The sequence below is a fragment of the Aotus nancymaae genome, unplaced genomic scaffold (genome assembly GCF_030222135.1).
Source record: "Aotus nancymaae isolate 86718 unplaced genomic scaffold, 86718_ANA_hifiasm-v0.15.2.pri h1tg000064l_1, whole genome shotgun sequence".
Taxonomy (NCBI): Eukaryota; Metazoa; Chordata; class Mammalia; order Primates; family Aotidae; genus Aotus; species Aotus nancymaae.
The window spans coordinates 9,801,783-9,816,059 of record NW_026988479.1 but is presented as its reverse complement, the minus strand read 5'-3'; the positions used below and the strand labels follow the sequence as shown (position 1 = coordinate 9,816,059).

The window sequence follows — 14,277 nt, the reverse complement described above, 5'->3', positions numbered from 1 at the left end:
TAGCCTGGACACCAGAGGGAGACGCTGTCTCAAAAAAAAAAAAAAAGAAACAAATGAGTAAACATGAGCAATGTACAATTAAAGACCACTAGTGTCTTCTCAGGAATTAAGGAAGTGACAACTTTAAGGATGATTTACAACCTTCTAGATACTAGATTCACAATGGAATCAGGAAAAATGTGTGCTTATAATCTTTAACCCAAATCAGAGGAACAGACTTAAATTATTATAATTATTCTTCATTACCCTGGTTCAAAATGAAATGACAGAAATCAAAACTTAATGAGTAATTTTTTAAAAAGTGTATGTGTTTTTAATGTCACAAGGATTAACCAAATTAGACTATATAAAAATCTGTAAGGAAATGTAACACCAAGCAACATAACACTTTAGTTTTATACTCTTTTAAGAAGACAAACCATCAAAATATGACAGTTACTGAGTTAAGTTAAAAGGATGTTTACAGTAACTCATCTAGACCACATTTAGGGGGAAAAAGGACATTTATGATATCGGGTTGCATGTCTCAATTCTTCAGATCCCATTTTTATATCTAGTCATTTTGTTCTTGTTTGCTTAAAACATACTTCTAAAAAGTGAAAACTTAAAGCAAAAAGTTCCAATTCTGAGTTTGGTATACAGCAATAAAAACTGTATAAATACCTTCCAACTTCACATGTATGAATTATTTCTCTGATTAAATACTTGTGCTGGAGTAAAACTTAAGATACTCAACAAGAAATGTTACAATGTGCAGACATTAGACAATTCAGTTTCTTTCATTTTATTTTTAAGATGACTTCATTTCTCAGGACAGAGTGACACAAATACAAGAAGCAGTCTTTAGGCTGAGACCATGTTTATCTGCTCTCCTAAAAGCACTAGCTCAGCTCCCCCAAAGAATTACAAATCTGAGAAGTTAGAGGAATAGTACAGAATAGGGGTTCTGATTAAAGAAGAAAAATCAATTAATGACATTGGTACTCTATTCTTCATGTCAGTACTAATACAAACTCAACCCTTTTAAATCAGGGAATCTGCCATTCTATTTCTAATAAAGTAGTTTTACAACCCCTAAAGTAAAAGAATTACATGAAGGTGTAAACCAATTTGCCTCCTTTAGAGACACTGCAATGTAGAAAACGAATTTTTTTTTTTGTAAGCTTCTCCTTCTCAGTTCTGCAGGCTTCATGGTACTTCAGAGCCCCAATAATCAAGCAGTTCATGACAAAAGATAAAGGTGAAAAAGTAGACACAGAGATCTGTGAAGACTTCGCCCATTTTGCTATAGGTATCCATTGATCGATTGATCACTTCAGCAGGAATACCCGATAATAGAAGTGCAGCTGTTAGTACTGTTGTCTTTATCTTCTTTTCACTCTGTAGAGAAAGACTCAAATTAATCTTCAAAGTTTCAGCAGACTACAAAAGCAATATAAAAAAAATGGTTGATACTACTATTTTTACTTAAATGATTTAAAAACTGTTAATGACATTTCAAAACAATCAGTTATATACCAACATTTACTGACCATATACTACGTAAATCATTGAACTGCTAGGCAATAGCAGACTTCAGTCTTGCTATTAAAAGTTTTTAAAAACTATTGCTGGGCGCGGTGGCTCACGCCTGTAATCCCAGCACTTTGGGAGGCCGAGGCGGGTGGATCACGAGGTCAAGAGATCGAGACCATCCTGGTCAACATGGTGAAACCCCGTCTCTACTAAAAAAATACAAAAATTAGCTGGGCATGGTGGCGCGTGCCTGTAATATCCCAGCTGCTTGGGAAGCTGAGGCAGGAAGAATCGCTTGAACCCAGGAGGCCGAGGTTGCGGTGAGCCGAGATCACGCCATTGCACTCCAGCCTTGGTGACAAGAGCGAAACTCCGTCTCATAAAAAAAAAAAAAAAGCTATCATCTTGGAAGCATGACATAAATAACAATTTATGATATATACAACAGTACTACATAAAAACAAGAAAAATATTACTAGACAGGACATAAATAACTGCTAAATGACTAACATGTATGATATGTGACATAGGAACTTACATACCAGTGTTTTATGTAAATAAAGCACAAGGAGGACTTCAGAGGAAGCAGAATTAAAAACAGGCCTTCAGGCCGGGCGCGGTGGCTCAAGCCTGTAATCCCAGCACTTTGGGAGGCCGAGGCGGGTGGATCACGAGGTCGAGAGATCGAGACCATCCTGGTCAACATTGTGAAACCCCGTCTCTACTAATACAAAAAAATTAGCTGGGCACGGTGGCGCGTGCCTGTAATCCCAGCTACTCAGGAGGCTGAGGCAGGAGAATTGCCTGAACCCAGGAGGTGGAGGTTGCGGTGAGCCGAGATCGTGCCATTGCACTCCAGCCTGGGTAACAAGAGCGAGACTCCGGCTCAAAAAAAAAAAAAAAAAAAAAAAAACAGGCCTTCAGGCCAAGTGCAGCAGCTCACACCTCTAATCCCAGCACTTTGGGAGGCTGAGGCCAGCTGATTGCTTGAGCCCAGGAATTTAAGACCACCCTGGGCAACATAGGGAGACTCTGTCTCTATTTAAAAAAAAAAATTAGCTGAGCATGGTGGCGTGCACTTGTAATCCTACCTAATCAGGAGGCTGAGGTGGGAGGATCTCTCAAGAGGTTGAGGCTGCAGTGAACTGAGACTACACCACTGCATTCCAGACCAAGCAACAAAGTGAGACGCTGTCTCAAAAACCAACTAAAAACAGACCTTCAAAGAAGAGCAGGCTTTAGACTGGCAGAGTGAAAGGAGAAATTTTTTGAAGGGTTAAGTCTCATGACAAGTCAGAGGCAGAAGAATGCTTGGAGAACAATGAGTAATTTGTAACAGAATTACAGGCACATCATGTAGGGCCTTGATTGTTATGCAAAGGAATTCACACTTGATTACACATGCAATAGAATATCACTGAACAATTCAGTATACTTCTGGGGGAAGAAAGAACATTTACTTGGTAATATAATTTTCTAGTCTTTTTTTTAAGGGATTAAAAGCTGCATTTTTCTTTAATTTATTGATTTACTATCACAAAATCCAATCATATGGTTTAAAATTGTTTTAAACATAAAAACCTATAGTTACCTAAGAGAAATGAAAGCTTATGTTCACAAAAAGCCTCATACAAGAAAACTCTTAGTTTTAGTCATACTAACTCAAAACTGAAAACAACCAAGATGTCCATCTACAGGAGTCTAGATAAATGGAAGACAGTCATACAGTGGAGTATTACTAAGCCAAGAAAAAAAGGAATTAACTACTGATTTATCTAACAACATGGATAAATCTCAAAAATACTATGCAGAATAGGCTGGGCTCAGTGGCTCATGCCTATAATCCCAGCACTTAGGGAGGTCAAGGTGGGCGGATCATGAGGTCAAGAGACCGAGACCATCCTGGCCAACATGGTGAAACCCCCATCTCTACTAAAAATAGAAAAATTTAGTTGGGCATGGTGACGTGCACTGGTAGTCCCAGCTATTCAGGCGGCTGAGACAGAAGAATTGCTTGAACCCAGGAGGCAAAGTCTGCAGTGAGCTGACATCATGCCACTGCACTCCAGCCTGGCAGCAGAGCGAGACTGTCTCAAAAAAAAAATTTTTTTTTTACCTAAAAAAAAAAAAAAAAACCTTAAGCAGTAAATTTTAAGTTAATGTTTTGCAGGAGGGGTGAAGTATATCAACATGTACACCTACAACATACTTAGAAATGCATCAAGAAAAATTAGATGGATTATCTTGGGATCGAAAAGTAAAAGAAAATCTGATAGATATGTAATATAATAAGATGTTAATTGTAGGATCTAGGTGGCAGATATTACATAAATGGGTGTTCATGGCACAATTCTTTCAACTTCTCTGTTTATTTTTTTGTTTTTGTTTTTTTGAGATGGAAACTCACTCTGTCTCTCAGGCTGGAGTGCAGTGGCTCAATCTTGGCTCACTGCAACCTTTGCCTCCAGGGTTCAAGTGATTCTCCTGTCTCAGCCTCTCAAGCAGCCGGGACTACAGGTGCGTGCCACTACGCCCAGCTAACTTTTTGTAGTTTTAGTAGAGATGGTGTTTCACTGCATTAGCCAGGATGGTCTCAATCTCCTGACCTCATAATCCACCCACCTTGACCTCCCAAAATACTGGGATTACAGGTGTGAGCCACTGCATCTGGCTATTTATTTATTTTTGAGACAGAATTTTGCTCTGTCGCCCAGGCTGGAGGGCAGTGGTGCTATCTCAGCTCACTGTAACCTCTGCCACCGAGGTTCAAGAGATTCTCCTGCCTCAGCCTCCCAAGTAGCTGAGATTATAGGTCTGCACTACCATTTCCAGCTAATTTTTGTATTTTTAGTAGACATAGGGTTTCACCATGTTGACCAGGCTGGTCAAGAACTCCCAGCCTCAGGCGATCTGCCAACCTGGGCCTTCCAAAGTCTGTAATTACAAGCATGAGCCACTGTGCCCAGCCAACTTTTGTGTTTAAAACTGCTGTAACAGGCCAGGTGCAGTGGCTCACGCCTGTAATCCCAGGACTTTGGCAGGTCCAGGTGGGCAGATACCTGAGGCTGGGAGTTCAAGACCAGCCTGGCCAACATGGTGAGACTCCTTCTCTACTAAAAATACAAAAATTAGTTGGGTGTGGTTGTTCATACCTATGGTACCAGCTACTTGGGAGGCTGAGGCAGGAGAATAAACTTGGGAGGAGGAGGCTGCAGTGAGCTGAGACTGCACCACTACACTCCAGTCTGGGTGACAGAGTGAGACTCTGTTTCAAAAACAAAACAAGCCAAAAAAAACCAAACCCTACCATAACAAAATGCTGTTTGGTTGGGAGAACATATATATAGTGAAGTCTCCCTTTTCTCTCTTCTATTTACATAGTACCCATATACATCTCTATCACACACATAAGTATTGTTAATAATTTCATGTATATTCTTTCAGAGGTTGCTTATGCATATGTAAGCTAAATCAAATAATATTTTTTCTTTTCAAAAGAAATAAGTACACTATAAATTCTATTCTGAATTTTGATTTTTCTTTTCTCTTAATATTTCTTGGAGAGCTTACCATTATCAGTACATTGAGAGCGTCTTCATTCTGAATAGATGTTATAAGTTTTTTTTTTGTAATTGCATTTTAGGTTTTGGGGTACATGTGAAGAACATGCAAGATTGTTGCATAGGTACACACATGGCAGCGTGATTTGCTGCCTTCCTCCCCTTCACCTGTATCTGGCATTTCTCCCCATGCTATCTCTTCCCAACTCCCCACCCACTGCTGTCCCTCCCCTGTAATTTTTTTTTAATGTAGTCACTCAGTGGACATTTAGGTTCCAAACTTCTGCTACTGTGAAACTACAATTGATGTTTCAAAGGTGAATTTCTTTTTCTTTTTTTTTTTTTGACACAGAGTCTTGCTCTGTTGCCCAAGCTGTAGTGAAGTGGCGCAATCTCAGCTCACCACAACCTCCGCCTCCCGGGTTCAAGCAATTCTCCTACCTCAGCCTCCCCAGTAGCTGGGACTACAGGTGTGCCAGCACACCCAGCTAATTTTTTGTATTTTTCGTAGACATGGGGTTTCACCATGTTAGCCAGGATGGTCTTAATCTCCTGACCTCATGATCCACCTGCCTCGGCCTCCCAAAGTTCTGGGATTACAGATGTGAGCCACCATGTCCAGCATTTTTTGTACTTTTAAGAGAGATGGGGTTTCACCATGTTGGCCAGGCTGGTCTCGAATTCCTGACCTCAGGTGATCCACCCACCTCGGCCTCCCAAAGCTTAAGGATTACAGGTGTGAGCCACCATGCCTGGTCTAAATTTAATACCTTTCTTAAACAAGTACTATTCAAACTCTGTCATGAAGGACCTCAATCCACAGTAGACCAATATTTTTGTAAAACAGAGTAACAATGTTATGGCAATGTCAAATTGCTATAAAAGTTTCTAATTACTCATTTTTTGAACTTAATGTATCACAAACACAAACACATAGTTTGGAGATAAGTGGGCAAACCACACTTTGAGTAGCACCGATTCAGACCATAAGTAGGACTAACATTTTTAAGTTCCTTCAATTAGCTAGTCATAAATCAATTCAAATATATCATCAAAATTTAGAAAAAAAATTAATTTACCTTGGGAAAATATTTGTACAATCCCATGTATGCAAGTTGTAAAGTAAGAAATGGAGCAAATATGGACTGTGAAGATAGAAGATTAAAAATAAGTATTTCCAACATAAGCATTTAAAATCACAATAAATCAAACAGCAGCTATAAAATTCTAAGCAAAAGCTATAAGAAAATATTATTATTATTATTATTATTATTATTTTTTGAGACATTTTCCTCTGTCACCGAGGCTGGAGTGTAGTGGTATGATCTTGGTTCACTGCAACCTCCACCTCCCAGGTTCAGGCAATTCTCCTGCCTCAGCCTTCTGAGTAGCTGCAATTACAGTCATCTGCCACCACACCTGGCTAATTTTTGTATTTTTAGTAGAGATGGGGCTTCACCATGTTGGCCAGGCTGGTCTCGAACTCCTGATCTCAAATGATCCACGCACCTTGGCCTCCCAACATGCTGGGATTACAGGCGTGAGCACCCAGCAATTTTTTTTTTTTTTGAGACAGGGTGTGGCTCTGCTGCCCAGGCTGGAGTGCAGTGGCACGATCTCAGCTTACTGCAACCTCTACCTCCTGGGCTCAAACCATCCTCCCACCTTGGCCTCCTACGTAGCTAGGAATACAGGCATGTACCACCTTTTTTTTTTTTTTTTTTTTTTTGAGACAGAGTTTCGCTCTTGTTACCCAGGCTAGAGTGCAATGGTGCGATCTCGGCTCACCACAACCTCCGCCTCCTGGGTTCAGGCAATTCTCCTGCCTCAGCCTCCTGAGTAGCTGGGATTACAGGCACGTGCCACTGTGCCCAGCTAATTTTTTGTATTTTTAGTAGAGACGGGGTTTCACCATGTTGACCAGGATGGTCTCGATCTCTTGACCTCGTGATCCACCCGCCTCGGCCTCCCAAAGTGCTGGGATTACAGGCATGAGCCACCGTGCCTGGCTAGAATATTAATTTTAATGGTTAAAAGTAATCTTGTTTATGCAGAATGGTGAAGAAAATAAGATATTTGATATCCTAACATAAAATATGTTTCTCAATTCTTTCATATGCTTTCAGTGTCCCCAAAACTGTCTTCTCTCATAAAAACTTACCTTATAAATTATTTAAAGTAATGACCGGGTTTAGTGGCTCACGCCTGTAATCCCAGCAATTTGGGAGGCCGAGGTGGGCAGATCACAAGGTCAGGAGTTTGAGACCAGCCTGGCCAACATGGTGAAACCCCGTCTCTACTAAAAACACAAAAATTAGCTGGCTGTAGTTAATGTATGCCTATAATCCCAGCTACCTGGGAGGCTGAGGCAGGAGAATCACTTGAACCCAGGAGGCAGAGGTTGCAGTGAGCCAAGATGGTGCCACTGCACTCCATCCTGCCTGGGCAACAGAGCGAGACTCCATCTCAAAAACAAACAAACAAACAAAAAACAATAAAATTAACCAGGCACGGTGGCACACACCTGTAGTCCCAGCTGCTTGGGAGGCTGAGGCAGGAGAATCGCTTGAACCCAGGAGGTGGAGGTTGCAGTGAGCCGAGATCACGCCACTTGCATGCCAGCCTGGGTAACAGAGCAAGACTCTGTCTCAAAAAAAAAAGTATTAAATGATGACAGATGTTTAACACATTATACAGTAACATCTCCCTCACTCAGAGGAAATTAAATGATGTCCAGCAAGCACACATAAAAGGCCTAGCACTCAAAATAGATGCCATTCTTCCAGCTACTCAGAAGGCTGAGGCAGGAGGATTGCTTGAGCCCAGAAGTTCTAGTCCAGCCTGGGCACCAGAGCAAGACCCTATCTCTAAAACAATAACAACAAGAAAACTAAACGAAATGCTACTCATTCCTCAGACTTCAGGGCGGGGAATCAACTCATAGAGTTACCATCCCTGATTCTCCCATGGCAAGCTATTCTTATTAGAGATAAAATGGCTGGGTGAACAAAATAGAAAAGATCAAAATAACATTCACATAATTCGTTTTTTTTTTTTTTTTTGAGGCAAAGTCTCACTCTGTCGCCCAGGGTAGAATGCAGTGGCATAATCTTGGCTCACTGCAAGGGGTTCAAGCAATTGAACCCCTTGGGTTCACCTCCTGGGTTCAAGCAATTCTACTGTCTCAACCTCCCGAGTAGGAGGGACTACAGGCACCCGCCACCATACCCGGCTAATTTTTCTATTTCTAGCAGAGACGGGTTTCACCACATTGGTCAGGCTGGTCTCGAACTCCTGACCTCAGGTGATCCACTCACCTTGGCCTCCCAAAGTGCTGAGATTATAGTCATGAGCCACTGCGCCCCACCACCACATAATTACTTTTAAATGAAAACTATTAAGAAGGGAGTGAAGTAGTAAACATTACTAGAACACAGTACAGTGAGAGCAGCAAGAAACAGCTGAAAATCTGAGAGCGAAAAAAATAGAAAACCAAAACAAAAAAACTCACACAAAAATAGGACATAATGTTAAAAGCATGAAAGCACAGAGCGCTTCAGATAGAGACAAAAAAGAGCTAGGCAGCTCACTAAATGCTGAAAGCATCACTGATCTTTGCATTACAGCAAACTATAATGACAAGTTATCATCAGCAAAAAACAAATCTGTTTAACAGATTCTATTTATGAAAACATTTGCATAAAAATAGATTTAAAAAATTGTTTTGCTTAATCATATAAATTTTAATTATCTGGATAACTTGTTTATATGCCTGGTACATATGCTTAAAATGTCTACGAATGGAAAAACCTCAGAGCAAGACACTGAACTGTGACCTATGCTTTTCTGCATTCTCCAATATACTAGAAAACAAAATGACCACATCATGGTACAACCAAAATGGATGTCATTATGATACTACATTAGGAAATGCTGAAATGTCTTCTGAACTATAGGAAAATTACCTCATATTCAAGACCACAGCAACTGCATTTTCCTACTGCAAATTATTTGAAATTTGATAATATACATATATATGAAACTGCCTGGGTTTAATCCCAGCATCACTTAGTAGCTGTGTGACCTTGGGCAAATGATTAAACCTCTCTGAGTCTTCATTTACCAATACATTCAAATAATACCAAGTTCATAAGAATGAGGATTAGATGAATTAGTATATGCAAAGCCATTAGAATGGTACATAGCATGTAAAAAGGGTTTCAGTACAATCATCCCTCAGTATCTGGGAAGATCTGGTACCAGGTTCCTCCAGATACCAAAATCTATAGATGTTCAAGTCCCTTATGTAAAATGGCACAATATTTGCATGTAACCTACTCATTTCTAGATTGTTTGATGCCTAATACAATGTAAATAGTTGTTATGCTGTATTTTTTATTTGTATTATTTATTACTTGTTATTGTTGTATTGTTATTTTTTTTCCCATATAGATATAGATATAGATTTTTTTTTTTGAGACAGGGTCTCACTCTGTTGCCCAGGCTGGAGTGCAGTGGCATTATCCTGGCTCACTGCAACCTCCACCTTCCGGGTTCAAGCAACTCTCCCGGCTCGGCCTCCTGAGTACTGGGATTACAGGCGTGCACCACCACGCCCAACTAAACCCAATATGTTTGATCCAGTTGGTTGAATTCACATATGCTGCAGAACCAACATTACAGAACCCATTGATATGGAGGGCCAACAGTAATTATTAGGCTCTGTATCTAAGCAGAACACCTCATTCTATAAGATGAACAGCAAAGTTAATAATACATCTTCAAACAGCAACATGGATCTAGTGGATATTAATACTGGCAATGACTTCCATGGATAAAAAGCACTCATAAACATTTTGCATTTTCCATTAAGTTAGTCAATAATTTATAGATCTTTTCTTACCAAGTATTTGCAAACAAAAGCTCTGACTCCAAGAGCAAGGAGAGCACATCCCACCAATCTAAATATTCGAAAAGAGTCAAATTCTTCTGTTGTACTTCCATCCTCTTGATTGGGTTTTTCACTAATCAGCTGTTTCCTTAGCTTCATTGCTTCTTCGAATCTGGAAAGGTACTGCTCTAGGCCATGGCGAGAACCCCTCTGGACCGTGTCCGCTGTCAGGTCCCCTCTGTTCCGCTGCCGGAGCTCAAGGTTGACATCATTACTGCACTCAGGTGGTTTAATGAAAGAGTCCAATTTGTCTCCCAGCTGGGTCCCCTTTACCTCGGCCATGCCACCCTGCTGGTCAGTAGTTCCTGTACTGACCGAATCACCCAGCACCACTCGCTTTGACACTGAAGGAATGCTGAGGGAGTTCAGTGTGTCACTGTCCTGCTGCTTTGATTTTGTTTGACTTTCTTCTTCTGACAAAAGAAATTTAAAAGCCTTATATATTTATTCCATACTGGCAAACATCTTACACATTTATATTTTAAAATATGCTGCTTCAGCTAGAACTCAGCAGTCTCTGAATCAAAATAAATAAATACTGAGTCTGCATTAAAAGAAGCTTGTTTCTTCCTCTACATCCTCAAAATGTATCACCCAAAAAGAGTATTCTGCAGAGGAAATAACTCAAACTTAGCGGGTAGATTAGTAGACAAACTGGGAAAGATATTCAGAGATGGAGCAAACTGAAAACACCGACTTTTTATGGATAATATAACCCAGATGTATAATTGCATTGTCTGCCTTAGCTTATTTGGTTAAAAATATAAAATCAGTAAGCAGGGTGCAGTGGCTCACGCCTGTAATCCCAGCACTTTGAGAGGCCGAGGGGGGCAGATCACGAGGTCAGGAGTTCAAGACCAGCTTGACCAACATGGTGAAACCCCATCTCACTAAAAACACAAAAATTAGCTGGGCGTGGTGGCGCCTGCCTGTAGTCCCAGCTACTCGGGAGGTTGAGGCAGGAGAATCCCTTGAACCCAGGAGGCAGAGGTTGCAGTGAGCTCCGATGGCACCACTGCACTCCAGCCTGGCGACAGAGCAAAACTCTGACTCCAAAAAAAAAAAAAAAAAAATTATACACACACACACACACACAAAATTAGTAAAGCCTTTTAAAATCTATATTTTAAAATTAGATTTCTGAATCCAGTGCCCTATGACCATAGGGTGTGGAATATCCCACAGCTACTGTTTGTGTAGTCAGGCAGCCATTAGTAGGTACTTCAGCAGTTTTAAGATGCTGCTCTGGGACTGCCTTTCACAGGGGAAAAACACATTACAACGGGGGAAACTGCAATAAAGCCTTCAGCCACAAGCAAAAAAAAAAAAAAAATGCTGCTCTGGTATTTTTTTTTTAAGGAGGGGCTGGGCACAGTGGCTCACACCTGTAATCCCAGCACTTTGGGAGGCCAAGGAGGGCAGTTCAGGTCAGGAGTTTAAGACCAGCCTGGCAGCCGGGCGCAGTGGCTCACGCCTGTAATCCCAGCACTTTGGGAGGCCGAGGTGGGTGGATCACCTGAGGAGTTCAAGACCAGCCTGGCCATCATGGTGAAATCCCATCTTAAAAAAAAAAAAAGAGTAGCTATGATTATGCCTGTAGTCCCAGCTACTCAGGACGCTGAGACAGAATTGCTTGAACCCAGGAGGTGGAGGTTGCAGTGAGCTGAGATCATGTCACTGTACTCCAGCATGGGCTACAGAGTGAGAGACCGTCTCAGAGGAAAGAAAAAAAAAAAAAGTCCAGGCACAATGGCTCACTCCTGCAATCCTGTAATCCCAGCACATTTGGAAGCCAAGGCTGGTGGAATCACTTGAGCCCAGAAGTTCAAGACCAGCTTAGGCAACACAGTGAGACCCCATCTCTACGAAAAAAAATATTTTTTAATTACCCAGGCATGGTGGCATTCGCCGGTGGTCCTAGCTACTCCGGAGGCTGAAGTAGCAGGATTGCTTAAGCCCAGGAGTTTGAGGTTGCAGTGAGCTATGATCATGCCACTGCACTCCAGCCTAGACTACAGAGGGAAACCCTGTCTCAAAAAACAAAACAACCTTTAAAGGCACAAAATTTTCAAAGCAAAAGAACAAAATATAGGAAGTACTTCAGGTAAGATAATAAATAATGCTTCAAGAAAAGAATAAATAGCCTGATAGAAAAAAATGTTTCTTCCATTGTTCTAGAAGAATTTGAAATGCTTTTCTTACCTCTCATTTAAATCATCTAAAAGTTCAGAGCTATACACCCAAAGCCTTACAGAACAAAAGTCACAAAGATATAAGGAGCTTGCAACCAGTGACTAATGGCCAATTCCTAAAGAAAACAATGGAAACTTAGATAACACTAGGGCATGCTAATTGTTCAATTATACACACATGAAATAAATTTTTTTTAAGGAAAATCATTGGACATGTGTTTGTGGAAGGAACGAGACGCTCTCCTTTAGAAATGTAGTTCCAGACTGGGAGCGGTGGCTCACGCCTATAATCCCAGCACTCTGGGAGGCTGAGGTGGGTGGATCATGAGGTCAGGAGCTTGAGATCAGACTGGCCAATATGGTGAAACCCGGTCTCTACTAAAAATACAAAAAATTACATGGGCGTGGTGGCGTCTGCCTGTAGTCCTAGCTGCTCAGGAGGCTGAGACAGGAGAATCGCTTGAATCTGGGAGGCAGAGGTTGCAGTTAAGCCGAGATCGCGCCAGAGCAAGACTCCGTCCCAAAAAAACAGGCAAGCAAGCAAGCAAGCAGGAAATGCAGTTCCAGACACCAATCACACCAATCTCAGCTGATGAGGACAGGAAACCTCAGGTGTGCACGTCGCACTTGCTGGGTCTCTGAAGAATGCTCACTCTCACTTTTCCCACCTTTTCTAGCCGGCCCGTAAGTGATAGTGTTGAGGGCACCGAACACAGACACTAGGATATGACCACAAAAGTCCCTGATACACGTAGGATGGACTAGCGGGCAGTTCGGTAAAGACAAGCTGACGTAGGCAGACAAGAATTACACAGCAAAAGGCAAAAGAAGGTAAACGCTAGAGAAGGCACCGTGAGGAAAAGCACTTGGAACCTTAAGAAGGAAAGCCACCTTCGTAAGGGGAGCAGTGGGCACAGCAGTCTGAGGATAAAACGTGCGCCCTTCAAGGAAGACGAGGGGTGGCTAAAGAAGAAAGGAGTTGTTGAAGGTTAACTGGGCAGAGGGAGCCAGGGCTCTGCAGGCAGGGTGGGGAAAATCTCAAGGCGAGGCCCCGGGAAAACTGAGGGGAGCGACCGGGAACGTCCTGGGGTTCAGGACTGAGAACTTCGGATAATCACCGAAGGGACGGGACAGAGAGGAGGTCAGAGAGCAGGGCTTGGTCAAAAAGGTCAGCGGAGTGGAGGTGGGGAGGGAAGAATGACCCTGAAGATTTAAGGGGATGGGCGGGAGACTGAGGGGAAGCCGAGGCTCTCACCGGCGCCGCTCCCGGGCCTGTGAAAGCCCATGATCCGGTTGATGCGTTGTTCCGAGTTCATGAGCAGCTTTCTCCGACGCAGCTCGGCCCGACGCTGGGAAGCCGACAGGCCTGAGCCCGCTGGGACCCCCGGCCTGTCCCCATCGTCGGTAGCGATGGCTATCGACTCCATCCTCCCGTCCGGTCTGGGAGGGGTGACAGTGGCGGTGGTGTTGGCAGCAGCTGCGAGGCCGAGGACTAGAGTCTGGGCCGCAGGGCACGCGTACCCTCTCCCAAGATAGACCCGCCCCCGAGCGCGGTGCCCGAGCCTGCGCGCTAAGCACGCACGCACCGCCCAGCGCTCCCAAGCGCGAGGCGATGGCCGCCATCTTGAGTGAGGGCGGCGCGGCACGCCCTGGTCCCTCCCCGCCTCGTCTGGCCCTCACCCAACAGCCCCCTCTGCTGTTCACTCGGAGGTGAGGAAAATAGACATCCAGGGCCGGGCGCGGTGGCTCAAGCCTGTAATCCTAGCATTTAAGGAAGCCGAGGCGGGCGGATTACGAGGTCGGGAGTTCGAGACCAGCCTGGCCAACATGGTGAAACCCTGTCTCTACTAAAAATACAAAAATTAGCCGGGCGTGGTGGTGCGAGCCTGTAATCCCAGCTACTCCGGAGGCTGAGGCAGGAGAATTATTTGAACCTGGAGGCGAGGGTGCAGTGAGCCGAGATTGTGCCACTGCACTCCTGCCTAGGAAGACAGAGCAAGACTCCATCTCATAAATAAATAAATAAATAATCAGAAGAAAAGACTGGGCGTGGTGGCTC

General features: G+C 42.9%; 1 protein-coding gene across 2 annotated transcripts; it reads right to left on the bottom strand.

Annotated features, from left to right (window-relative positions):
* Positions 1-768: 768 nt before the first annotated feature.
* Positions 769-13,738, bottom strand: CAMLG (calcium modulating ligand). 2 transcript variants are annotated; one of them, XM_021664921.2, is made up of 4 exons: positions 13,474-13,738; positions 9,979-10,439; positions 6,155-6,220; positions 769-1,380 (listed from the first exon to the last, which is right to left on the bottom strand). In XM_021664921.2, the coding sequence occupies exons 1-4, from the start codon at positions 13,643-13,645 to the stop codon at positions 1,189-1,191; spliced, it is 891 nt and encodes a 296-aa protein (XP_021520596.2). In that variant the 5' UTR covers positions 13,646-13,738; the 3' UTR covers positions 769-1,188. The 2 variants fall into 2 exon arrangements, with proteins under 2 accessions (XP_021520596.2, XP_064222408.1); XM_064366338.1 differs by lacking the exon at positions 6,155-6,220.
* Positions 13,739-14,277: the final 539 nt, after the last annotated feature.

What these genes read in the sequence shown, in the direction of transcription:
- CAMLG (XM_021664921.2), bottom strand. Translation starts at nt 13,645, where the DNA reads ATGGAGTCGATAGCCATCGCTACCGACGATGGGGACAGGCCGGGGGTC. An exon ending in CTTTTGTTTGCAAATACTTG is followed by an intron (nt 6,221 to 9,978) that starts GTAAGAAAAGAT and finishes CTATCTTCACAG; the next exon opens with TCCATATTTGCTCCATTTCT. An exon ending in TGTACAAATATTTTCCCAAG is followed by an intron (nt 1,381 to 6,154) that starts GTAAATTAATTT and finishes CTTTCTCTACAG; the next exon opens with AGTGAAAAGAAGATAAAGAC.